Source organism: Somniosus microcephalus, chromosome 1 (genome assembly GCF_052327205.1).
Source record: "Somniosus microcephalus isolate GS21.2 chromosome 1, FLI_Smic_1.0, whole genome shotgun sequence".
Taxonomy (NCBI): Eukaryota; Metazoa; Chordata; class Chondrichthyes; order Squaliformes; family Somniosidae; genus Somniosus; species Somniosus microcephalus.
Genome location: NC_140987.1, coordinates 155,749,341 through 155,774,406, shown reverse-complemented (window position 1 = coordinate 155,774,406; position 25,066 = coordinate 155,749,341). Strand labels below are relative to the sequence as shown.

The window sequence follows — 25,066 nt, the reverse complement described above, 5'->3', positions numbered from 1 at the left end:
CTCCTCACTGTTCATGATACTTCCAAGTTTTGTTTCATCTGCAAATTTTGAAATTTTACCCTGTACACCCACATCCAAGGCATTAATATATATCAAGAAAAGCTGTGGTCCTAGAACCGACCCCTGGGGTACACCACTGTATACCTTCCTCCAGTCTGAAAAACAACCGTTCACCACTACTGTCTGTTGCCTGTCACTTAGCCAATTTAATATCCATGCTGCCACTGCCCCTTTTATTCAATGGGCTTCAACTTTGCTGGCTAGCCTATTATGTGGCACTTTGTCGAATGCCCTTTGGAAATCCATGTACACCATGTCAACTGCATTGCCCTCATCAACCCTCTCTGTTACCTCATCAATAAACTCAATCAAGTTAGTTAAACACGATTTGCCTTTAACAAATCCATGCTGGCTTTCCTTAATTAATCCATATACTTGTCCAAGTGACTGTTAATTTTGTCCCTGATTATTGTTTCCAAAAGCTTCCCCACTACCATGGTTAAACTGACTGATCTATAGTTGCTCAGCTTATCTTTACACCCTTTTTTGAACAAGGGTGTAACATTTGCAATTCTCCAGTCCTCTGGTACCACCCCCGTTTCTAAGGAGGATTGGAAATTATGGCCAGTACCTCTGCGATTTCTTCCTTCATTTCCCTCAGCGTCCTAGGATGCATCCCATCTGGTCCTGGTGACTTATCTACTTTAAGTACAGCTAGCCTTTATAGTAATTTCTCTTTATCAATTTTTATCCCATCCAGTATCTCCTCTCCCTCCTCCTTCACTATGACTTTGGCAGCATCTTCTTCCTTGGTGAAGACAGATGCAAAGTACTCATTTAGCACCTCAGCCATACCCTCTGTCTCCATGCATAGGTCTCCTTTTCGGTCCCTACTCGGCCCCATCCCTCCTTTTACTACCCGTTTACTATTTATATGCCTATAGAAGACTTTTGGATTTCCTTTTATGTTGGCTGCCCATCTATTCTCCTACCCTCTCTTTGCCCCACTTATTTTCTTTTATACTTCTCCTCTGAACTTTCTATATTTAGTCCATGACTTCACACCCATGCTAAAACTCCACAGTGTGCGGGGATTCCCGTGCTCTCTCGGCGGGCCCAAACATAAAAATTCTGGCCTGGGTAATGGATGCGTGATAGTATTGGGGCGGAATTTGCTGAAGCAGGGCATCTCGTGGTGTGCTGCTTCGTTAGACTTTTTCCTGCATCCTTCAGCTCAAAATTTTTTTGTCCTGTAATTTGCTGGACGTGCAAGCTAATAACAGCTTGATGAGGACAACTAGACTTCCGGGACCTTGGTGTATGTTGGGACCAATGGTGTATCTCCTTAACCAATGAGATTAAAGCATTGATAAATAAACAGAGGAAAGCCTGAGAAGGAGGGTGAGGTAGAGTGAGTGAATTCAATGTAAAATCAGGTACAGAAAGAGAAATAAAGAGAGGGAAAAAATGTTTAGATTGAGAAAGAGAGAGAGAGAAAAGAAACAGAAAAGAAAAGTAAGAAAAAAATTTAGAATTTAAAATTTGACCTTCACTCCCTGAAAGAATTAAGTCAGACTTTTAATTATTCACTTTCTGGGCCAGAGAGGTTGATTGCCAGCCATTAACAATTATCACGTAGTTAAAAGGGTACTTACGCTATTAATTACTAGACTTAACTTGCTGTAGCGAGTTTAATGGGCAATTAATATGAAAATGCAGCAACTTCGTGAAACTCATGGGGAGATTAAGCGCGATATGTCATTTTTGTGAAGCTAATGGTAAATTGGCTAAAATTGTCCAACAACTTGTGGTGATTCACAGTTCACAGGGTATCTCTTCCTTGCCACAAGTTGTGGCTGATTTGTACATTACGATGCACATCGTTATTTTTTCAGCAAATTCTGGCCCATTGTGACTGTTCTGCAGTGGATGTTTGATTGGAACTCTTGGAAGACACGGCAACATGATATTAATCAACCCTTATCTTCAAAGAATCAGTGATGGAATTGAGTGTGTGTCATAACAGTGTAATAATAAAGCAAGTTTATTGGTGTAGTTTTCTGACTGCGCTCCTGGCAGAGAACGCCACTTGCAGGAAGCACGCATTCGAAATTCAGGTGCACGCTGCATATGATTTTCTGACCATTTAAATTAATGTTTGGAAAATCACTTGCTGCATCCACTTGAATTTCTGACTGTGTTATGAACATGCAAGACTCCTCGCTGGGATTAAAAGTCAGAAAAGTATCTCTGTGTAATTTTAAAATGACCATTCTCAAGCCCTCCAGTGCCTCTGTGCTATCAAAACTGCTAATCCAATTTCCAGTTCTGGATAAGCCATAACTTCCTCCTACTAAACATCGGGAAGATCGAGACCATCATCTTTGCCCCCTGCCCCCCAATCTTGCCACAAACTCCAGCCCTCCCCCCAGCCACCGTCTCAGGCTGTATCAGACTGTTTGCAATCTCGGCATCTCTTTTAGCCAGCCTTCGCTCTTCCACCCTGCATAAACTTCAGCTCATCCAAAACTCTGCTGCCCATATCATATCCTGCATAAGTCCCATTTACCCATCAGTCCCATCCTAACTGACCTGTGTTGTCTCCTGGTGTCCAATGCCTCAAATTTAAAGTACTCATCCTTGTGTCTAAATTGGTGTGTCTTTCCCTATCTCTCTAACTTGTTCCAGGGCTAAACACCATTCTTCCTTCTCCTCACAAATATCTCTGTTTTTCCTAAGTCTGGCCTCTTGCGCATCTCCCTTCACCCCACCACTGACCATCGTGCCAGGACCTCACACTCTGGAATTCCCTTCCTTATCCTCTCCACTTCCCTGTCCTTTAAGACCCTCCTCTTTGACCAAGTGTTTAATCAACTGTCCTAACCTCTTCATTATGGTTCTGTGAAGTGCCTTGGAATACTTTTCTACATTAAAGGTGCTGTATAAATGTCATGTGTTAAATAGCTGTATTATTGAAAGGTGTGGCAATACTATTGCATAATAGTTTATGTGGTGAACATAGACAAGCATTACTGAATAATTATAGCTGCACTGGGTGACGTAAGAAAACTACTAGGCACTTGGTCTAAGTATTAAACAAGGCTTTAATCAACTGCTTTTCAACATGGAGATCTAGTTGTGTCCTTCACTAGTTCCTATTAATGAATGTCCTGAGCAAGCTGGGCCCATGCCCGAGTATTTATACTCTCCCTGGACAGTGCCACCAGCAGGCTGCCCAGTATCATTTCATAAGTCATTTCCACATGAATGACAAGATTCATGTCACTGGGCATCATTGCACACGTGTTTATAGGTGGATTGTCACAAGCAAGAATCTATTTGGTAAACTTTTCTACTGTTGCATAAGCATGCAGTGCAATTGCATAATTTGCATTGAAAAATATAACTGTGCCTAAAAACATCACTGGATTATTTATATGATGTTACACAAATCTCCCTTTAAATTGACATGAACACCTGGGTAGTGACTTTGTTACTTGCCACATTACTGTGGTCCATTTTAGGGCTTTGTTTTCCTGATGTGGGAACGATCCACTTAAAAGCTTTGATGGCTCTCTCACTGAATCAGTTAGCAAAGGTACTGCCTCATGTGGAATTGATCTTCAGATCATGAACGTTTGAGATTCAGTGGCTGTAAAGGTGCTACAAATGGCCTCAGTTTCCCTGGGGGAAAAAAGTCAACTAGGGTGCGGTTCCTGATTGCCATCCAATGCCTCCTGCGGATGTCTAATGAGAATAGGATTGGGCCCTTCTCAAGTGATTCAAAAGCCTGCCTATTGTGATGTGGAGAATGACCATTTAAGGGAAACACTGGTGGTCGGATGGTGTGTATGTGTGGTGTTGTATGCTTACATGACTCACTGCCTTTAGGAGGGAAGGGGATAATATTGGAGGGAACAATCTTTTATGAATACTATAAACATTAAGATGAAGTACTTCTAAACTCCATCATTATGGGTGTGGGTGCTTTTACTTCTAAATTGAGATTATTAGAGTTAAATGGACATGAGAATACACTAAAATGTAGAAAAACACCACACAAATGTGATTAACATTTTTGGTATTAATTAAATCTATAAATTCAATTAAGATAACAAATCGTAAAAAATCTAATGCCGTACACAGAATTCAGCCAATGGGTCCAAACACCTTCCATTTGTGCCAACAAAGTAACTGATGCTTTTTAAACTTGCAGAAAATGTTCAACCTCACATTTTCCCTCTGACAGATTTGGTATGCATTTTGGTTCAATTACTTTTGGAAAACTGCTGTCTTTTGTACAAATTCTACCTGTTACATCTGGTATCTTTATCAGACTCACTCAGGGATCCATGACAACTTTAACTATGCTCATAACTTCTGCAAATCCATTCTAAGAACTGCTAAGCCCAACTTTATTACAAGAAGTATCAACTTCTGTCTTTCTGTTCTTTCAGTAACTGCTTCTCCTGGTCTCTTGCCAAAGCTGTCTCCCATAACTTCTACGAATCCTCCTTTTCATCTCTCTTCTGTCCTGACACCACAGTTTTTCTCTCCAAAAGAGGAGCAGACCAATTCGGCTCACTTTTCTCCACTCATTCTAATCTTGGCAAAGAATATCTCTCTAGTGCTTTTTCCTGTTATACCATCATAATGGACATCAAGTTTTATCACTGGATTCCAATAAAACCTTTGCTGCTGATAGTATTCCCTCATCATTCTCAAAGTGTGTGCCTCCAAACTTGTACCTGTCCTCTGTCAACCTATCTCTCTTATTCCATCTTTCTTTCTCCTTGAATATTTGCTTGAGTTCACTCTATCCCTAGGAAAGATGATCCCTTTTAGATGACAACAGTGACTACACTTCAAAAGTACTTCATTGGCTGTAAATCGCTTTGGGACGTCCTGAGGTCATGAAAGGTGCTATATAAATGCAAGTCTTTCTTTTACTACTATAACTACTGCCCTATTGCTCTTATATCAGTACCTTCCAACATTATGGAAGCTGCTGTCTGTGATCAAGTTATCCAACACTTTGGCCCCAATATTTCCAGGGAGGCAGGGAGGGAGCATCTTAGCAGAGGGGAAACCCGGAAATGCCGGAAATGCAAAGGTCCTGCGTCAGGACCTCATTATCATTTTTTTACTCTATTTTCTACACAACAGCCGGCCAGATTGACAGGCTGGCCAACTGCGGGGTGGGAAAGCCTGCAGTAGAAGACCGCAGTCGGGGGACATTGGGAACGGTCCCCGGCAAACATCGCGGGTTGGTAGGGTAGGGGGGTGGTGGACTGGCAATTGGGAGGGAGGGGGAACCACAAAACATTGCGGGTTGGTGCGTTTATAAGTCAGACCGGCAATCAGGAGGGTGAGGAGACCGGGAAACATTGTGGGTTGGTCTATTCTCACCCACATTCAGAAATACCTTCTTAAACCTGGTTGCCTTTCATATTATGACATGCACACTGCAGCACAGGGGTTGCCAATCTATGTAATTGATCTGACCCATCTGCACGTTCAATAATAAGTGTCTTCTCAAAAGATTTCCTTTGTTGGTTCCTTTGCCTGTGTTCAGAAATGAATTAAGTCAAGACTTTTTAGGTGGGAAGGGCTGTCTCTTTGGCCGGGATTTTGCTCACCTCGGCGTGTCTGTGGTGGGTGACGTCGATGGTGGGTCCCGACCCCGCTGCTGGCTCCATCCCGCTCTGTGAAATGAATTTACATTGATTGGGCTTGTTAAGCCTGTCCAACGCATTTACCAGCCAATTAGAGGAAGTGGGTCTGGTGACGTTATTTGATAACGTGTCATCAGCCGGTTTCCTTAAAGGGACCATGTCCAAATTTATTTTGACATTTGTGCTGTCAGTGTTCTACAGCATTGAGGTGCTGCAAACACTGACACACACTGTACAGAGGTGCAGGGCTGCACCCAGGCTCTCCCATGACTCCCTCCATATGCTTGTTGGAGGGAGTCAAGGTCCTCTTCCCTTGGGTGGAAGAGACCTCCCCAGAAGATCAAGACAGCTTGGATGCACATTGCAGAGGAGAGCACAAGCAGGGATGTGGTCTTGAGGACCTGGGTGCAGTGCCACAAATGTTTCAATGATCTCAGTAGATCACGAAACATTAGTACAAAGCCACACTTAACCTCAGCCTGCTGTGCCACTCATCACACCCCCATCACTCTGCCTTCCCTACCCTACTCTTGCACATCCTTAGTCACACCAACTTACCTTGCACCTCCACCCATGCCTCTCTATCTACATTATCACTTCCCCATCTCAGTAGCCACCCCTCACACTCACCCTCATCCTAGTCCAGTCATACCAACTAACAACACACAAGAGTAGGCACTTGTGTGTTTTAGCCAATGTTCATGTGAAGTTTCTGTTAATGTGCTGTCAAACATTGAAACTTTTATTTTGAACACTTTGGGCTTGATTTTGTCAATGGGGAGCTTTTGGAGGTGGGATTCCCACTTTTTGGGTTGTAGTCCCGCCTCTATCGACCTGTGGCCAACCCACGCTATTTTCCCTTGATTGACCTTGTTAAGCCCGCCCAGCGGGCTCAGCAGGCCAAGTAAGGGACACCTGGTTACTGGTGACATCAGCGATTGACAATTCATCTGTCAAGAGCCTTTGAAACTGGAATGGAGGCGGGTACTCGCCCCGCACTGGGACTCACCTCCCCAAGGTGGGAAGGGGATTAGTGACAATTAACTGCCTGTTAACAGGTAGTTAACAGGCAGTTTTTAGCCTAATTCCTATTTTTAATGTTGAAGTGTGGGATTCCCGACGGCTCCAAACCACGCTAAGCTAGAGGAGGTGGACCGTCAGGATGAAGGGCTTGGAGGGGTCGAGATGTCCGGTGTTCAGGTGAGTGATGGGTGCATGAATGCAAAGGTAAGTGTGTTTGGTGTGTGTAAAGTGTTTAAATAGTTTTACATATCTTTACTTACCTTTACAGCCTTCCTTCCTTCAGTTCTTGGGAGTCCCTCATCTCACCGGCACAGAAAGCAGAATGGCCGCGATCTGTCAAAAGTTGCTGCATTCAGCTTTCTGTTCCGGAGAGATTTATAAATCATCCTGAGAGGAAGGAATTTACTTAGAGTACAGATTGTCAGTGTTTGACAGCTTCGAACAGCTGTGAAACGCTGATATTTCATCTGTCAAAAGGTCTTGACAGATGAAATTTCAATCTGTGACGTCACCTGTTGCCGGGTGGCCCTCAATTGGCCTGCTGAGCCCGCTGGGTGAGCTCAACAAGGCCAATCAAGTCAAAATTGCGTGGGTTGGCCTTCAGCCAAAACTGGTGGAAGCTAGTGAGTGCAATTGTCTTACATTAAGAACTAGGAAGTAGAACTATGTAGAGGTCTCTGTAGAAATCAGCATATGTATTTATAACTGTCTCAAGATGCTGACTTTGCAGAATCTGTAGATGTCAATTCTCTTAACACCTGCCCATGCCCAAAGTTGTGAATGAACTGAAAAATCAGTTTTTTTGCAGGTTATGGGGTCATCTGAGGTTAATTGTAATGATCCAAAACTAACGGCATCAAATTCACGAGTTGTACTGTCAGGGGGATGCTGTAGCCTCTTGTCTTCAAAGGTGATGACATACTTGTGACAGACTATCTTGTGATAGAAAGAAAGGTCTACTCCAATCTCTTCCATTTTAATAATAAGCCATGATCTCATAGCATGGCCCTACTCGTGTTTCTATGTTCCTATGTAATTATATTTGTACTCTGAGAAAGCATTAAAATTAAGGGGGCAGTAATACGGAAGGGGTACTCACGCCTCTGGCCGGAGGAAATGCCGGTTTTCAGCATGCACAGCGCATGCGCTGAAAACCGGCATTTCCTCTCCTCTAACCCAAGAGGTGAAGAGGCTAGCGCGTGCGCTGTAGGGGGCAGCGCGTGCATCTTGGATTTCCTCTGTTTTGGGGGATTTGCGCATGTGTAAAGGCCTCCGGTCTTTACACTTGTAAAAAGCACACGTAAGTATTTATTTTTACAGGTAAGTGGTGTTTTAGTGCAATGTAGAATTTTTTTCCCCACAGGTTTATTATTTTAAAGAATCTACAATAAGGTAAGTTTAGTTTTAGACCCTTTTTATTAAAAATTTATTTTTTTCAAAAAAATAAATTATTGTTTAAATTATTTTTTTAAACTTATTTATACTTAATTTAATGATTGGGATTTTTTTTAAATTTTATTTAAAGTTTAAGTAGTGTTTTGGGGTGCAGTACTTCTCATGAGTTTGACAGTTCTTACTCTCAAACTTATGAATGAAGTTTCCCCTCCCCTGATTGGCTGAACAGTGCTCACCTGATCCCAGCCGGCACATCGCACTAACTACGCCGCTGGGTCAGGTTAGCACAGCGCGCCAACATCAGTACCGGGCCACTGACAGGAAATCCACTGCGGGCTAGGTTTCAGATGTCGGCGCGCCGGGTAAGTGCACATCGGGGGCTTGCACGCGCGGCAAGCCCGCGACACCAAGTTATGGGCCAAGATGTTTTATTTTGAGCTTTGCAGTTAAATATTAATGATTGATTTATGATGCAATCATCTTTATTCAGTGGTTCACAGGTACACTCAGCTATGTGTTCAACTGAATTTTTGAAAAGCTGATATTCAATGTCTTCTTCAATTCAAGTCGCTGCCTTTTCTTAGTCAGATAAAAGTTGTCCTTTAAACTTTCAATGCCAATTCTTTCTCCACCAATTCACAATGAAACTGTACAGATGTGATTTAGATGAGTGGGACTAAAAGTAAATGCACTATGGCAACACATTATTTTTAGAATACAACATGCTAGGATGAAATAAATGTGCACTTTCAGACATATTAAAAAAAAATTATTTAATGTATATTACAAGAAGAGACTATCAAGTACCCCATTGCAACATCGCTGTTATTTTCTTTAAATAGTAATATAGGTGGAGAAATTTGACTTGCGGCAAAATTGGCAATGCAGCAACTATTTGCGCTAATCCGTGCCAGCCTAGGACCCGAGACAAATATGGCTCGTTTAAATGTCGCTGGGAACTATGTGCACCAAACCGGATGAGGAGGGTGGGAAATTGGCCAGTTCCTACATTGAGCCAGCCAGCAGGTCTGGCCCGGAAGGAGGCGGCAGGTGATCCTGGGAAGGACCTCGAACGGACCAGCAGCAGGCCCACAAGGAGCACTCCTGTTATTCCTGGGCCCACAATACTAAAACCTGAAAATTACTGGGCCTTTTTTTAAGTGACCTCTAGTGGTCCCTTTAAGGATTTCTGGTTTGTCAGCTCAACGCCTGGTACAATAGGTTGATAATGCGCGGCACAAACTCCATCCATTTGTAAGTGAATTTTGCATTCAGGGCTCGACAACCGACATAGGGCCCTGATTTGCATATTTAAGGAGTCCAATGCTTGTTTCAGGCCTGGACAATGAAAAGCCACCCAAGCCATTATGGCGCCTGGTGCACGTCCGACAATTCGAGCACGGAAGATCACAATGCAAAATTCGGAGTTGAATGCTGATTTTTACGCCAGAAAAATATATGGTCATGAGTTTAATTTCTCCCCCATAATAACAGTTTCAGGCAGGAGATAACCCTCGGTCCATTTAGCCCACCTAGCCACAATATTGCCGTGGTGCATTTCTAATAACCTTAAATCCCATTTGTTGAGAAGAACCTTTCTAGTTCCTTCTTGAAACCCATTAAGGTTTCTTGTTCCACCACCCACACCAGTATTCTGTTCTATATATTTATCAACCCTTTAGTAAAGAATTCCTCCTGCATTTCCTATTTTCTTCTGTTGCCCTTAATTTGTCAATGCTTAAATTCAGTACATGTCAGAAAGAACTTATTTAGATCCAACTTGTTCAAACGTTTCATAATTTTATAAACTTCTATCATCTCCCTTTTCAATCTTCTCCTTTTAAAAGAGAAAAGACCTGGTGTAGTCAATCGTCCCTCATACCCCAATCCCTTAAGTTCTGGAATCAACTTGTAGCCCTTCTCTGTACCCCCTCCAATAATTGAATATTTGTTTTGAAAATGCAAAACTGCATGCAATACTCCAGATGTGGTCTCACCAGGGCCAAATGCAGTTTTAAAATTACTTCTCAGGATTTATATAGTATACCCATTGCTTAGCATCCTAACATTCTGTTTAACAGCCTTGGAACATTGTGTTGGTGATTTTAGTGACCTGTCCACTAAAATCCCACAATTTCTGTCCTGCTCTGATACTTCAAGGACATTCTCATTTAGCACATAATCTACATTGGCCCAGAAATTCGGGTCGGAGGCTTCCCGCGGGTGCAAGCCTCCGACCTGCACTTACCTAGCGCGCCGGCCGTTGTGCTGTGGGCCCGCGTGGGATTCCGATCCTGGGCCTGCTCCAACTGCCGGCGCGCAATGCTTGCGTATCCCAGGGGCGCAGTTAGTTCGATGTGTCCCCTGGGATCACGTGGGCCATGGGCAGCCAATCGGAGCAGGGAATGCCCATTCATAAGTCAAAACTTATAAATACTACGGGCCCCAAAACATCACTAAATCTTCAAATAAATTTTTAAAAAACATCACATTTTTTAAATAAACTATAAATTACATGAAATAATTATTTTAAACAATAATTTAAATTTTTGAAAAAAATATTTTTTTTTCTAACGGGGCTAAAAATAAACTTACCTTGCTTTACAGTATTTAAAAATAATAAACCCATGGAAAAATAGTTTTAATTTTAATTAATTCACCACTTACCTTGTAAAAAGCAGGCCTTACACCTGCTTTTTATATGTGTAACTCCTGCAGACTTACCCTCCCGGGAAAACCTGCAAAAAAAATGTTAGTTCGATGTGCACGCGCAGCCTCTCCTGCGCACGCGTTCGAACTCTGAACCCCTTCTTTCAGGGGAATGGAAGTGCTGGTTTCCCGCGCATGCGCAGTGCATGCATGAAACCGGCACTTCCATTGGGCCTACGGGTGAGTACCCAGCGTGTACTCACCCGTGGAGACCCGAATTTCTGGGCCATTAACTTTCCCTCTGCCAAATTTCATAACCTTACATTTCTCATTATACTGGTCGAGATTGTCAAGATCCTGTCAAATTTTGCATGTTGATATTCATCATTGGTCATTGCCCCCACTTCGCTATCGTCTGAAAATTTGGACACTTTGAACACAATTCCTTCCTCTAAATCATTTATAAACAACAGCAGGCTTAACACTGAACCTTGTGGTACTCCAACTGGCTGTCAACCAGGTGCCTGCCCATGCACTACTGTGTGTTGTGTAGCAATCAACCAACCATTGGCCAATCCCTTTTAATATATTTCCATCTATCTCATATCAAAAAGAACACAACAATAAAATGTTTTTAAGTTTAACTGACACCAACATTGCTTTATGATGCTTGTATTGTGCATTTGGATGCACGAAGAAGTGTTTTACAAACTTTGCTTGTGTGCTCGCAATGTTTTCCAACTTCCGATTTTTCATCTGCACACCTCAACCTCACAACTCAGTGCCCCCTCAGTGCCAGTTTTTGTTTTGCCTCTCAGCTAACCACACACACTCACAATGTTTTCAAGGCCTTTATGAATGCTCGATGATCAAGTGGTGTTTCTACACATGAGAGGTAATTTTCTGATCTTGTGCTCCTGGCTGGGAGTCTCACCCATTGAGAGTACATATTCAGAAATTATGGGTGCATTGCACAATTTATTTAGGCCATTATTTTAAATGGCCAGAAAAACCTGCACAGCACACACCAGAATCTCCAATATGCATTCTCGGTGGATAAAATTCCCTGTAGGAAAGATACCCCTTGTGTGACTACTTCCAACAATGTGTCCAGCACCTCAGGCAAAAGCACACAAAGTTAGAGATAAGATCAGAAAGAAGAAAATTTTAAAAATTAAAGAAAAAAAATGGGTCAGAAAAATTAAGAATTACCAGCATACACAACCACAGACATACTAGGGTCAATTCCACAGCCAGGCACTCCTGACATAGAGCAGGAGTTTCAGGGAGTCCTCAGGAAATTGCAGGCCTGCAGTATATGATTTTCCATCCATTTAAATTAATAGATGAAACATAATTTTCTGACCAGTGCTCTCTGCCATCACCTTTCTTCATTGAGAGAGCCTGACCATAGAAGCACCCCTAGTCAGAAAAGAAAGATAAAAGACTTACACATGGAAATAGATACAGACAGATGTACAAAATGTCTCGCATACAAAGAAAGTGTGATACATACAGAGCAGAGACAGACAGAAAGAGGCAAACTGGAAGAGTAACAGACTCAGCAATAGAGAGGTAGAGATGTAGCAATAAGTGAAAGTGTCTTACAACTGTACAGAGATAGAAAGAGACAAGGAGGTAGACAGTTAAAGACAATGACAGGGTGAATTTAATACAGATAATTAAAGATTGGGAGACAAGTAAAGAGACCATTAGATGAAAAGAGACAGATTTATTTTTCCTTTTTGGCTGTTAACAATGTCATGACAGATCAAGTATATGAAGTATACAGTCAGAAACAGGAGAATTTATAATGGGAAACAAGGAAATGGCAGAGCAATTAAACAAATACTTTGGTTCTATCTTCATGGAAGAGGACACAAATAACTTCCCAGAAGTGCTAAGGAACCAAGGGGGAGAAATTGGGTGAGTAGCGCCACCTGTTAGCGCCTAAAGAGGCAGGCAGTGGCTGTAGCGCCACTGGCTGCGCCTCCCGCGATATTCAGGAGGGGCGCTAATGGTGGCGTTAGCCTGTTGTGCTGCGCCGCCACCGATGACGTCATCGGTGTGCGCAGCACCCCATTCGCGCCCCGTTAGCGATATTTGGTAGCGAACGCTGCAGTTGCGCCGTTCGCTACCCACGCTCGGTTCACGGGGCCTTACTGTGCCGGCAGCGGCGCAAGTTAAGGTGGAGGTGCGGGGCGGCCGCTTTTTCGGCGGCCGCCTGCCAGCACCTCCGTCCCCGGCCTCCGAACCTCCCCCCCCGCGGCATTGCCAGCTGTTTCCCGCAAGCCCGGCACTTCTCCTTGGTGCCGGGCTCATTTGCCGGCACTCGCGAGCAGGGATCGCACTGTTGCAGGCACCTCCCCCTTAACAGTGGGAGGAAGGCCTGCAGTACCGCAGTGTGCCATGCCGCAGCATGTGGCGCTGCGGCACGTTGCGCTGCGATAATCAGTTTCAGCGCCTCGAGCCTCGCCCCATGTCCCTCGAGGGGCACTGAAACTGAATTTCTGGTGATCGGTATTACTCCGATCGCTGCGCTAAATCCTGCGCTCAGGCGACTTTTGCGCCACTTTGGTGCCCCAACCCAGTTTCTAGGCCCAAGGGTCTAGTGAAAAGGAGGAATTAATGGAAATTAGTATTAGTAAAAAAATAGTGCTGGAGAAATTAATGCCACTGAAAGCCGATAAATCCTCAGGGCCTGATAATCTGCATCCCAGAGTTCTAAAAGAGGTAGCCATGGGAATAGTGGATGCATTGGTTGTCGCATTGGTTGTCATCTTCCAAAATTCTATAGATTATGGAACAGTTCCTGCAGATTGGAGGGTGGCAAATGTAACCCCACTATTTAAAAAAGGAGGGAGAGAGAAAGCAGGGAACTACAGACTGGTTAGCCTAACATCAGTAGTAGGGAAAATACTAGAATCTATTACAAAGGATGTGATAACAGAACACTTAGAAATTATCAATAGGATTAGACAAAGTCAACATGGATTTATGAAAGGGAAATCGTGTTTGACAAACCTACTGGAGTTTTTTGAGGATGTGACTGGTAGAATAGATAAGGGAGAACCAGTGGATGAGGTGTATTTGGATTTTCAGAAGGCCTTTGATAAAGTCCCACATAAGAGGTTAGTGTGCAAAATTAAAACACATGGGATTGGGGGTAATATACTGGCATGGATTGAAAATTGGTTAACAGAGAGGAAACAGAGAGTAGGAATAAATGGGTCTTTTTCAGGGTGTCAGGCGGTGACTCGTGGGGTACTGCAGGGATCAGTGCTTGGGCCCCAGCTATTCACAATATATATCAATGATTTGGATGAGGGAACCAAATGTAATATTTCCAAGTTTGCTGATGACACAAAACTAAGTGGAATTGTGAGTTGTGAGGAGGATGCATAGAGGCTTCAATGTGATTTAGACAAGTTGAGTGAGTGGGCAAACACATGGCAGATGCAGTATAACGTGGATAAATGTGAAATTACCCACTTCGGTAGGAAAAACAGAAAGGCAGAGTATTATTTAAATGGTGATAGATTAGGAAATGTTGATGTACAAAGGGGCCTGGGTGTCCTTGTACACCAGTCACTGAAAGCAAACATGCAGGTGCAGCAAGCAGTTAGGAAGGCAAATGGCATGTTGGCCTTCATTGCAAGAGGATTTGAGTACAGGAGCAAGGATGTCTTACTACAGTTATACAGGGCCTTGGTGCAGCTACACCTGGAGTACTGTGTGCAGTTTTGGTCTTCTTACCTAAGAAAGGATATACTTGCCATAGAGGGAGTGCAGCGAAGATTCACCAGGTTGATTCCTGGGATGGCAGGACTGTCGTATGAAGAGAGATTGGGTCGACTAGGCCTGCATGCACTAGAGTTTAGAAGAATGAGTGGGGATCTCGTGGAAACGTATAAAATTCTGACAGGGCTAGCCAGACTGGATGCAGGGAGGATGTTTCCCCTGGCTGGGGGGTCTAGAACGAGGGGTCACAGTCTTAGGATATGGGGTAGGACATTTAGGACTGAGATGAGGAGAAATTTCTTCACTCAGAGGGTGGTGAACCTGTGGAATTCTTTACCACAGAAGGCTGTGGACGCCAAGTCACTGAATATATTTTAGAAGGAGATAGATAGATTTCTTGATGTAAAAGGCATCAAGGGGTATGGGGAGAGACCCGGAATATGGTATTGAGATAGAGGATCAGCCATATTGAATGGCGGAGCAGGCTTGAAGGGCCGAACGGCCTACTCCTCCTATTTTTCTGTTTCTTCTGTGTTTCTATATTGTGTATTGTGAATTATTTGGTATAATGTTCCTGTTGTCATAAAACAGCTTATGCTCAGCAGCACTATGAGCAGTGTCCCAGGAGATCTGCTGGTACCATCAAGTATACTGACTGACTTTAAAGGCAAGTAGGGCATCCCCCTCCACCACAAGCACCACCACTTAATACAACCGCAAAGAATTTGCATGTGAAATAGTGCCAGCCTCCATATAAAAATCTAAAGCTGTGGAAAAGTACATTTTAATATATTGTGTGCTCACAATGAAGTATTTTAAGAAACTCTGTGCAGATTTCTAGTGTAGCATTGAAAATAACTAAGTACTTAAAGAAGACAATTGGTTGAAGTATTGGCTTGTTTTGCTTTAGTCCTGGAACAACGTGTTGTACATTCAGGCGGAGTAGTGCTGAACAGCCACTTAAAATGCTGACTGCAAGAAATAATTATGTTTCATCAAGAAGATACAGCACAGACAGTTGTAGGATTTGAAAGTAGAATGGAAGACAATTTTAAATGTCACAGCACCACATCATGGAGTTTATTTTTTAAAATGCTTAAAATTGTTTGCACAGTGGGCTGATTTGAGGAAACATATGAAGGATTGTGTATATGTACTTTATATAACTTGATGAATGATGGAAGAGTTACTTCGCTCCATGGGTTGCCAAGCTATCATATTTATTAGATCCTCACTGTTGTTTCCCGTCCTGTGCAGGTAGTTGACCAAATAGACCATCTTACCTGTGACCTACAGCTGGAGGAGGAGATGACTGACAGCTCCAAGACTGACACAATAAATAGCACCTCAAGTAGTACAACTGCCTCAAGCCTGGATAAGGTCAAAGTGCACTCAGTTAGATCAATTTGCAAGACAACAGTGACTTCATCAGCTATCCTAACAGTGCTAAAGAAGGCCAATCCCCCAGCTCCACCTCCACGATTAACACCCATCCGATGTGAAGAGCCCCGCAGACTCTCTTACTGCGTTAACCCTCTGAAGACCAATGGGGCCTTGCTTCGCAATGGAGCACTATTGTGCAAGACAGATAAAATGCCAAATGGAGATGTGTGTTTTCTCCCTGGTAGCAATCCAGAAAAATTGCGCAAACAGCCACTGGTGCCCAGAGTTGATAAAGACAAATGTCCACAGGTTACACGGGAAAGAGTTCGATTTAATGAGGAAGTTCAGTACCATGGCTACTGCCCAGATTGTGATGTTCAATATGACATGAGAAACAGGGATGTGCACTTGCATAGTGAATTGAGCAATGCAAAAGGAAAGCCACCTCACCAGTGTCCTCCCCTTGAAAATGGAGGATCAGGCAGTAACTTTAGTAACAATTTCCCAACCATAAAAGCTAAAATCACACCTCCACAGACTGCTCCAAAACCTCAAAAAACTATTCTGAGGAAGACAACAACGACAACAGTTTGATGCAAGGATCTTGAAAACTCTTTTGTATCCTAATGAATTGAGCACTTTCTACTCAAGCAATAAAGAGCCAAAACACATTATACCCAGTGTCCTCCAGTGAAGTGACACAGAACAAATCATGGTAAGTGTATTCATTTCAAACTTTTCCATTGCTTGTGCCAGTAGTGTTGCAGTTGAATGGCCTATTCTACATAGTGCATGAGCATTGTATTGGTCGTGTGACAACTATAAACATCACTATATTGAAGCTGCAGCATACCTCTCTGTTGGCCCTTACAGACCATTAAAAAAATCATGTGATAATATTCACCCTGAACAGAACTGTTCCTTTTATGATAGCTGCATTTAATCTCATTGCAGCACTAAGTTAGCATTCTTTACCACCAAAGTCAATTCACATATATTAATATTTAAGTTGAGCTAACTTTGGGCTAATTTACTACTGATTCTACAATAACATTGAAATCACCACAGAATAAGGTACTACAAAAACTGACATAGAAGTCACTCTGGTGTACAAGTCACTCCCTATTTTTATAGCTGTTCAGTAAAAACCATAAGCTGCACTTTTTTTCTAAGTCACACCCCTATAATTAAAAAATATGAAAACATCATTATGTACCACTATGTTTTGACAGAGTAAAATGTATTCACTAAAAATGGATGTTCTTGAGGGGACAAGGACAGAATCCATTTGGTTAGAGTTGAGGAGCAAAAAGGGGTATGATCACGCAATTGGGGGTCTTCTATAGGCCTCCAAAAAGTGAGAGGGAGGTAGAGGAGCAAATCTGTAGGAAAATCGCAGAGATATGCAAGAGCTATAGAGTGGTGATATTGGGGGACTTTAATTACCCAAATATCGATTGGGAAAATGCTAGGGTAAAGGGAAAGGAGGGGGAGGAATTTCTGAAATGTGTTCAGGAGAATTTCCTTGACCAATATGTTCTTGGCCCAACTAGGAAGGAGGCATTGCTGGATCTGGTGCTGGGGAATGAGGGGGGCCAGGTCGACCAAGTGTCTGTGAGAGAACACTTGGGTACGAGTGATCATCGTATCATAAGATTTAGATTAGCAATGGAGAGGAGCAAGGAACAATCTAGAGTGGAACTTCTAAACTGGAATAGGGTTAACTTCAATGGGATGCAAAACAATCTAGCCAGGGTAAAATGGAACCAAAGACTGACAGGAAAAACTCTAATGGAGCAATGGGTGATCTTTAAGGAGGAGATGTTCCAAGTACAGGCTAGGTACATTCCAACAAGAGGGAAGGATAAGGGAACCAAAGCAAGGGCTCCTTGGAAGACGAGGGAGATAGAGAAGATGATGAAACAAAAAAAGAGGGTGTATGGTGCATGTCAGGTGAATTCTTCAAGGGAGAACCAGACCAAATACAATAAATTGAGAGGGGATGTGAAGATGAAAATAAGATTGGCAAAGAGAGAATATGAGAGTAGAATGGCGGTTAACATAAAAGGGAACCCAAAAGTCTTCGACCGGCATGTAAACAGTAAGCAGGTAGTAAGAGGCGGGGTGGGGCCTATTAGAGACAATGAAGGTGATATATGCTTAGATGCGCAGGGCAAGGCTAGAATACTCAATGAGTACTTTGTATCGGTGTTTACTAAGGAGGTGGATGCTGACAAAATATCGGTAGAAGTGGAAAAGTTAGATGGAATGGAAGGGGTGAAAATTGATAGACAGGATGTACTAGAAAGGCTGGGTATGCTTAGAGTGGACAAGTCGCCTGGTCCAGATGGATTGCATCCCAGGTTGCTAAGGGAATTGGGGGAGGAGATAGTGGAAGGGCTTGCCATAATTTTCCAATCTTCCTTAGATGCGGGGGAAGTGCCCGAGAATTGGAAAGTGTCAAATGTGACACCATTATTCAAGAAATGATGTAAGGACAATCCTAGTAACTACAGGCCGGTCAGTTTAACATCAGTGGTGGGTAAAGTTTTAGAAACAATAATCAAGGAAAAAATTAACGGGCTTTTGGAGAGATTTAAGCTAATTAAGGAAAGTCAACATGGGTTTGTAAAAGGAAGATTGTGTTTGAATAATCTAATTGAATTTTTTGATAAAGTAACAGGGAGGATTGATGAAGGGAATGCAATGGATGTTGTCTACATAGATTTTTGGAAGGCGTTTGACAAAGTACCACATAGAAGGCTGATTAACAAAATTGAGGCTCATGGAATCGGTGGGTCAGTGACAGCTTGGATAAGGAATTGACTTAAGGACAGAAAACAGCGAGTTGTGGTAAATGGCTATTTTTCAGGCTAGAGGATGGTAGACAGTGGTGTTCCTCAAGGGTCAGTGCTGGGGCCACTGCTTTTTTTGATATATAAGGAATACAGAGTAGAATTTCTAAATTTGCTGATGACACCAAACTTGGGAGTGTGGCAAACAGTGATGATGACATCAATCGACTGCAATAGGATGTAGAAAGTCTAGCAGAATGGGCAGACAAGTGGCAGATGGAATTTAATACAGAGAAGTGTGAGGTGATATATTTTGGCAGATGCAACAGGGAGAGGCAATATACACTTAATAGCACAGTTTTAAAGAGTGTACAGGGACAGAGGGGCCTGGGAGTTCATGTGCATAGGTCCCTGAAGGTGGCAGGAGATACTGAGAAAGTGGTTAACTAAGCTTATGGGATCCTGGGCTTCATAAATAGAGGTATTGAATACAAAAGTAGAGAAGTTATGCTGAATCTTTATAAAGCGCTGGTTAGGCCACAATAATTTAAAAAGGGTGGTAGAGAGAAAACGGAGAATTATAGACCGGTAAGCCTGACATCAGTAGTGGGGAAAATGCTGGAGTCCATTATAAAAGATGTAATAGCAGAGCACTTGGAAAACAGTGACAGGATCGGACAAAGTCAACATGGATTTACAAAAGGTAAATCATGCTTGACTAATCTACTGGAATTTTTTAAGGATGTAACTGATAGAATAGATAAGGGAGAACCAGTGAATGTGGTGTATTTGGACTTTCAGAAGGCTTTTGATAAGGTCCCGCATAAGAGATTAGCGTGTAAAGTTAAAGCACATGGGATTGGGGGTAAGGTACTGTCTTGGATAGAGAACTGGTTGGCAGACAGGAAGCAAAGAGTTGGAATAAATGGGTCTTTTTCCGAGTGGCAGGCAGTGACTAGTGGGGTACCGCAGGGATGGGTGCTAGGACCCCAGCTATTCACAATATATATAAATGATCTAGACGAGGGAGCTAGATGTAATATCTCCAAGTTTGCAGACAACACAAAGCTGGGTGGGCGTGTGTGCTGTGAGGAGGATGCAGATAAACTCCAGTATGATTTGGACAGGTTGGGTGACTGGGCAGCTGCATGGCAAATGCAGTATAATGTGGATAAAAGCGAGGTTATCCACTTTGTTGGCAAAAGCAAGAAGACAGATTATTATCTGAACGGCAATAGATTGGGAGAAGGGGAAGTGCAATGAGACCTGGGTGTCCTTGTGTACCAGTCGCTGAAGGTAAGCATGCAGGTGCAGAAGGCGGTTAAGTTGACAAATGGTATGTTGGCCTTCCTAGCGAGAGGATTTGAGTACAGGAGCAAGGATGTCTTGCTGCAGTTGTACAGGGCCTTGGTGAGACCACACCTTGAGTATTGTGTGCAGTTTTGGTCGCCTTATCTGAGGAAGGATGTTCTTGCCATGGAGAGAGTGCAGCGAAGATTCACCAGACTGATACCTGGGATGGCAGGAATGACGTATGACGAGAGATTAGGTCGATTAAGCTTATATTCACTAGTGTTTAGAAGAATGAGAGGGGATCTCATTGAAACTTATAAAATTCTAACAGGACTAGACAGACTAGATGCAGGAAGGATGTTCCTGATGGTGGGGTAGGCCAGAACCAGGGGTCACAGCCTAAGGATAAGGGGTAAGCCATTTAGGACTGAGATGAGGAGGAATTTCTTCACCCAGAGAGTGGTGAACCTGTGGAATTCTCTGCCACACAGGGCAGTTGAGGCCAATTCATTAAATATATTCAAGAAGGAGTTCGATATATTTGGAAACATCGAAACATAGAAGATAGGAGCAGGAGTAGGGCATTCGGCCCCTCGAGCCTGCTCCGCCATTCAATGCGATCAAGGCTGATCATCCAAATTCAGTGCCCGGTCCCTGCTCTCTCCCCCTACCCTTTGATCCCTTTAGCCTTAAGAAATATAAGGGGAGGGAGGGGAGGGGGGGAGGGGGGGAGGGGAGGAGGGAGGGAGGAGGGAGGGGAGGGAGGGAGAGGGGGGGAGGGAGGGGAGGGAGGGAGAGAGGGGGGAGGCAGAGGGAGGGGAGAGAGGGGGGGAGAGAGAGGGAGGGGGGGGAGAGAGAGGGAGGGGGGGAGAAGGAGAGAGGGAAGGAGGAAGAAACCGGGCAGCCCAGACTAAAGATGGCGCTGTTCGGGCCCACATTGAAGTTCCGCCATGATCAAAGATGGCGTCACGAGGAAATTGTCGTGCCGCCAGGATCAAATATGGCACCGTGGTGTCGCTGCATTGAACTGCTGCCAGGATGAAAGATGGCCGGACCCAGTTGCCGGGGTAACCCTCCTCCCCTCCCGATCTCCAGAGCCGGTTGCCGGGTTAACCCTTGAGAGGGGGGGGGAGAGGGCATAGGGGGCGGGGGCAGAAAGAAAAAAAAGCTGTCTGCCAGCCTTCAGGGCGGGTGCGGCAAGCCTTGAAGGTGCGTGAAGAAGCCGGCGGCCATTTTCTCATGTCGGTTGGAAGCACGGAAAATACATTTTTCTTAATTAAAAACTGCAAAATTTCTTTACTTTTAAAAAAAGTAGCTGCAAGGTACAAAATCGGAAATCTTCTAACTTTATATGTTCTTTCCTTAAAAACTTTCGGTTTTTGTATATCTTCTAACTTTATATCTTCTTTCCTTAAAAAACTTTTGCCTTTTGAAAACCGAAAGTTTTTTAAGGAAAGAAGTTATAAAGTTAGAAGATATAAAAACTGAATTATTTATTCTCTATCTCTTCACTTACGTTGCAATAGTTGCTGCAGTCACTCCAGTGCTCGCGAAGACTAAAGTAACTTTTATTTATTCTGTCTTATTAAGCATCAGGCCCCGCCCACACATGCCATAGGATTGGTCAACCATCACGTGATGGGGGAGACCGAAGGGGGGGGTGATGAGGGGTGGGAGGAGCTTGCCACAAAACAATTGCCTAGGGTCCAGCATGGCTGGCAACAGACGCCCAGGCTTAGAGGCCTACCTGCAAAAACGGGGAAAGGTAGGAAAATTAATGAGATTAGATTAAAGATTTAGAAAGTAATTAACTTTTTTTTAAAACAATTTCTGAAAGTAATTAACTTTTTTTTAAAAGAATTTCTGTTTTAAAAGGAACTTTTTTTTTTAAAGACGCAGAAAGCGGGAAAAAGAAATGAAAAGTTTGGAATCAAGATGGCGGCGACTCACCTCGGTTCAGAACGATAAGGCCCGCCCACACAGGTACCGATTGGTGGACCGTCAGGTCACCGAAGCGTATGATTGGTCAATCGTCCCGTCACTCGACCGTAGGAGGGCCCAGCCGCACGCGCCAGGAACCCGCCGTACGATTGGTCGACCTCGACGTCACTCGATGCTAATGAGCGGATAATGAGTGGAATGTTGAATGTTTTTTGGATACCGCGGGCGCAATTTTTGTCCGGCTGAAACGTAAATATGCTTAGGACGGTTCTGGAATCGTCAGCTTTCTTTCGACGTAACACACGTGTAGGTACGCTCTATAACTTTCGAGTTAATTCAAGACAGACAGACAGACAGACGGAATGACAGACAGAAGTATCCTTTTATATATATAGATTTGTTTTGGTTATTCTGCAGCTTTTCATGGGAAACACAACTATTGTCTGTTGGATAAAAGCACGTGTAAATGCTCTTTGTCCTTTTTTTAAAATTTGGTATATATTAATATTGGTTTTGGGTCAAATGTACTGAAAATGGGATCAACCCACCCTATGCACTTAGTATAACAGTTTACTGTAAATACATCATGATGAAAAAGCCCTACTCAAAATCTAACTCAGTAAATTAAATATTTTTAGACATCATTTTGTCAAACAGATGGAATCTGTGTAACTTTTTAACCAGTACAGGCCTAGATTAAGATTTGAACAAGTTGTCCTACAGATGGCATTAACTTCCATTTCTGTTTTTTATTTGTTTTTAACTTCACAAATGTGCAATATTTTACAAATAATCAATACAACTCAATGAGAATTTTAGGAATGTAAAAATAAAGGCCAGTTAATGGAGAAGAAAATGTTTCCAAGATAGCTTCACAACAACGAGAAATTGATGTATGATTGAGATCAGAACCGGTGACAGAAAGGGCTAAACTCCAGCAATATAGGTAAAGAATCCTGTGAAACTACTTTCAAAGCCTTATTGATATTGTAGTAGTTAAATCTTTATCAACAGCCTCTCATTTTAACGCAGTTTCGAGTGAGGAAAGTAAAAAAAAGAACTTGCGTTAATACAATGGGCCATATATTCCGATCCCTACGGGTGTGTACGCGCTGTGTACACACCCGTAGGGACGTCAGAAATGCCGGTTTCAGGCATGCTAAGCGCATGTGCTGAAAACCGGCATTTCCAATCTGTCAAGAATGCTCTTGACAGATCGGACGCCTGCCCTGGAGAAGGGTCTCTGCGGGCGGATAGTTCCGCTTTCTGGAGAACCTCCGCCCGCAGAAAACCCTTAGAAAACTTACGCCTGCTTTTACCAGCATAAGATTTGAAAAAAAGTTTTTTTTTAATTTCCACTCGTTTATCATTTAAAAATACTTTTAAAAAGGTACGTTTATTTTTAGTCCCGTAAAAAACTTCAATTTTTTTTCCAAAAAATTAAAGTTTTATTTAAAATATTTAATTTATTATAATTTCAACTAATTTTAAAAATGTGATTTTTAAAAAGTTTTATTTAATGTTTAAAAGTGTTTTTGGGTTGACCTCCATTCACATATTTGACAGTTCTATCTGTCAAGTGTATGAAGGGAGATTCCCTTATTTGATTGGCTCCCCGTGGCCCATGTGATCCCAGGGATGCTTGCGAACAACATGCGCTCCTGGGATACATGGGCCCTGCACATTTCGAGTTGGAGAGGCCCAAAAGCATAAGTGTCCAGACCTCGGGAGCCCTCAGGTAAGTCCGTAGATTTTTTCCAGATCGAAGGCCTCCGCACGCAGAAAGCCTCCAATCGGAAAATACGGCCCAATGTCTTTCATGACCTCAGGACGTCCCAAAACACTTCACAGCCAATGAAGTACTTTTGCAGTATAGTCTTCAACTTGCCTGTTTGGCCCTCTTCTGACCCTAGCTCCTCTTACCCACGACCTTCACCTGGCAGGAAAGCTGCAACAGCTCCCCACTACAAGCTAAAATTACAGTTGAGTGCTGCTGATGTCATCGGAACCCAACATGCATATGTAAAAAAGGACCCTGCTATCTTTAGGTGGGTGTCATGGCCTACTGCTTAATAGAGCAGGTTAAAATTTGGAATGGTGAGTACCTGGCAGCTTTCTGGAAGATACGGAACCTGAGTGATTTTATCTGTTTCAATTAAAATTTGGATTCACTCGGCATGATTGGGAACTAAACATTCACTAAAATGATGGTCAGGAAAGGAAGCTGGATAGCCAGGAGTTTAGTGGGAATGGGGCCAAGGGAACAGGAGGTAGGTGTCTTGGATGAAATGAGCAAAATGTTGGAGAGGACATTGGGGAAGATGGGGGAGAAAATAGAAAGAGATGAAGGTTCAGGTCCAGTGGAAGGGGACTGTTGAGGGGAGAATTGATTTTGTGGGCAAGGGCAAGGGGGAGGCATTTTGGCTGAAGATGCTTGCAAAGATTTCAACTTATTTCCTGCATTCACATGCTGGGCTCCACCATGATTGAGGATGGGAATGTTTATGCTGCCTCTTTCTCCTCCTATTGGGTGCTTTGTTGTCAACCAATTAAATAGAATAGGCCTACAGAACTTGTTCTGACTATGTTTGTGGGATTGTTAACTTCCATCTATAGCCTTCTATAGTGATTCGATTGTCTCCTCTCTATTTCCCTTTTATTATCAGGGTATATCTATTCTAACCTTGCTATGTAACCACACCTATGTAATATGAGCTTCCCTTCGCGTACACATTTTGGATGCTGCTCCGGTCCCGAGCCTATCACTTCTATTTCCCCTTTTTTTCTCTTTACCCCTCCTAATCCCCCCTCTCCTGTTGCAATGCCTCCTTTCATTTCTCCTCTCTTGGGTACTCTGCCCCTCCCCCAAATCCCTATCCCAACCCTTCAGCACACCTTGACCTTCCTACTCTCCTACCACCGTCCCAGGCTTGACTTCCACTTAGATAAGCCTACAGTTTCCCTCTATGCCTCTCTCGGTATCCTCCAAAGGGCCCATCAAGGCACTCATTGCTGACTCCTTATGTGCAGCAACCCCAACTGTCCCATCCCACTCTCTCACTGACCTTCCCACCTAACACGTCGCTGGGGGCTAATCTTACCAATCCCTTTCCTGTCCCAAGCGGATCAGCTATCGCCCCCTTCTCCACATCCAGAATGACCGCTCACTTA

The 25,066-nt window shown here is 43.2% G+C and overlaps 1 protein-coding gene across 1 annotated transcript in view; it reads left to right on the top strand.

The window, feature by feature from the left end:
- The window catches only part of prr16 (proline rich 16), a 409,651-nt gene that overhangs the window by 208,812 nt on the left and 175,773 nt on the right, over positions 1–25,066 (top strand). The window contains exon 2 of the mRNA XM_085986909.1: positions 15,741–16,581. Coding sequence (XP_085843035.1) covers positions 15,741–16,460 — 720 coding nt within the window. The 3' untranslated portion in view covers positions 16,461–16,581. The remainder of the gene's footprint in view (positions 1–15,740; positions 16,582–25,066) is intronic.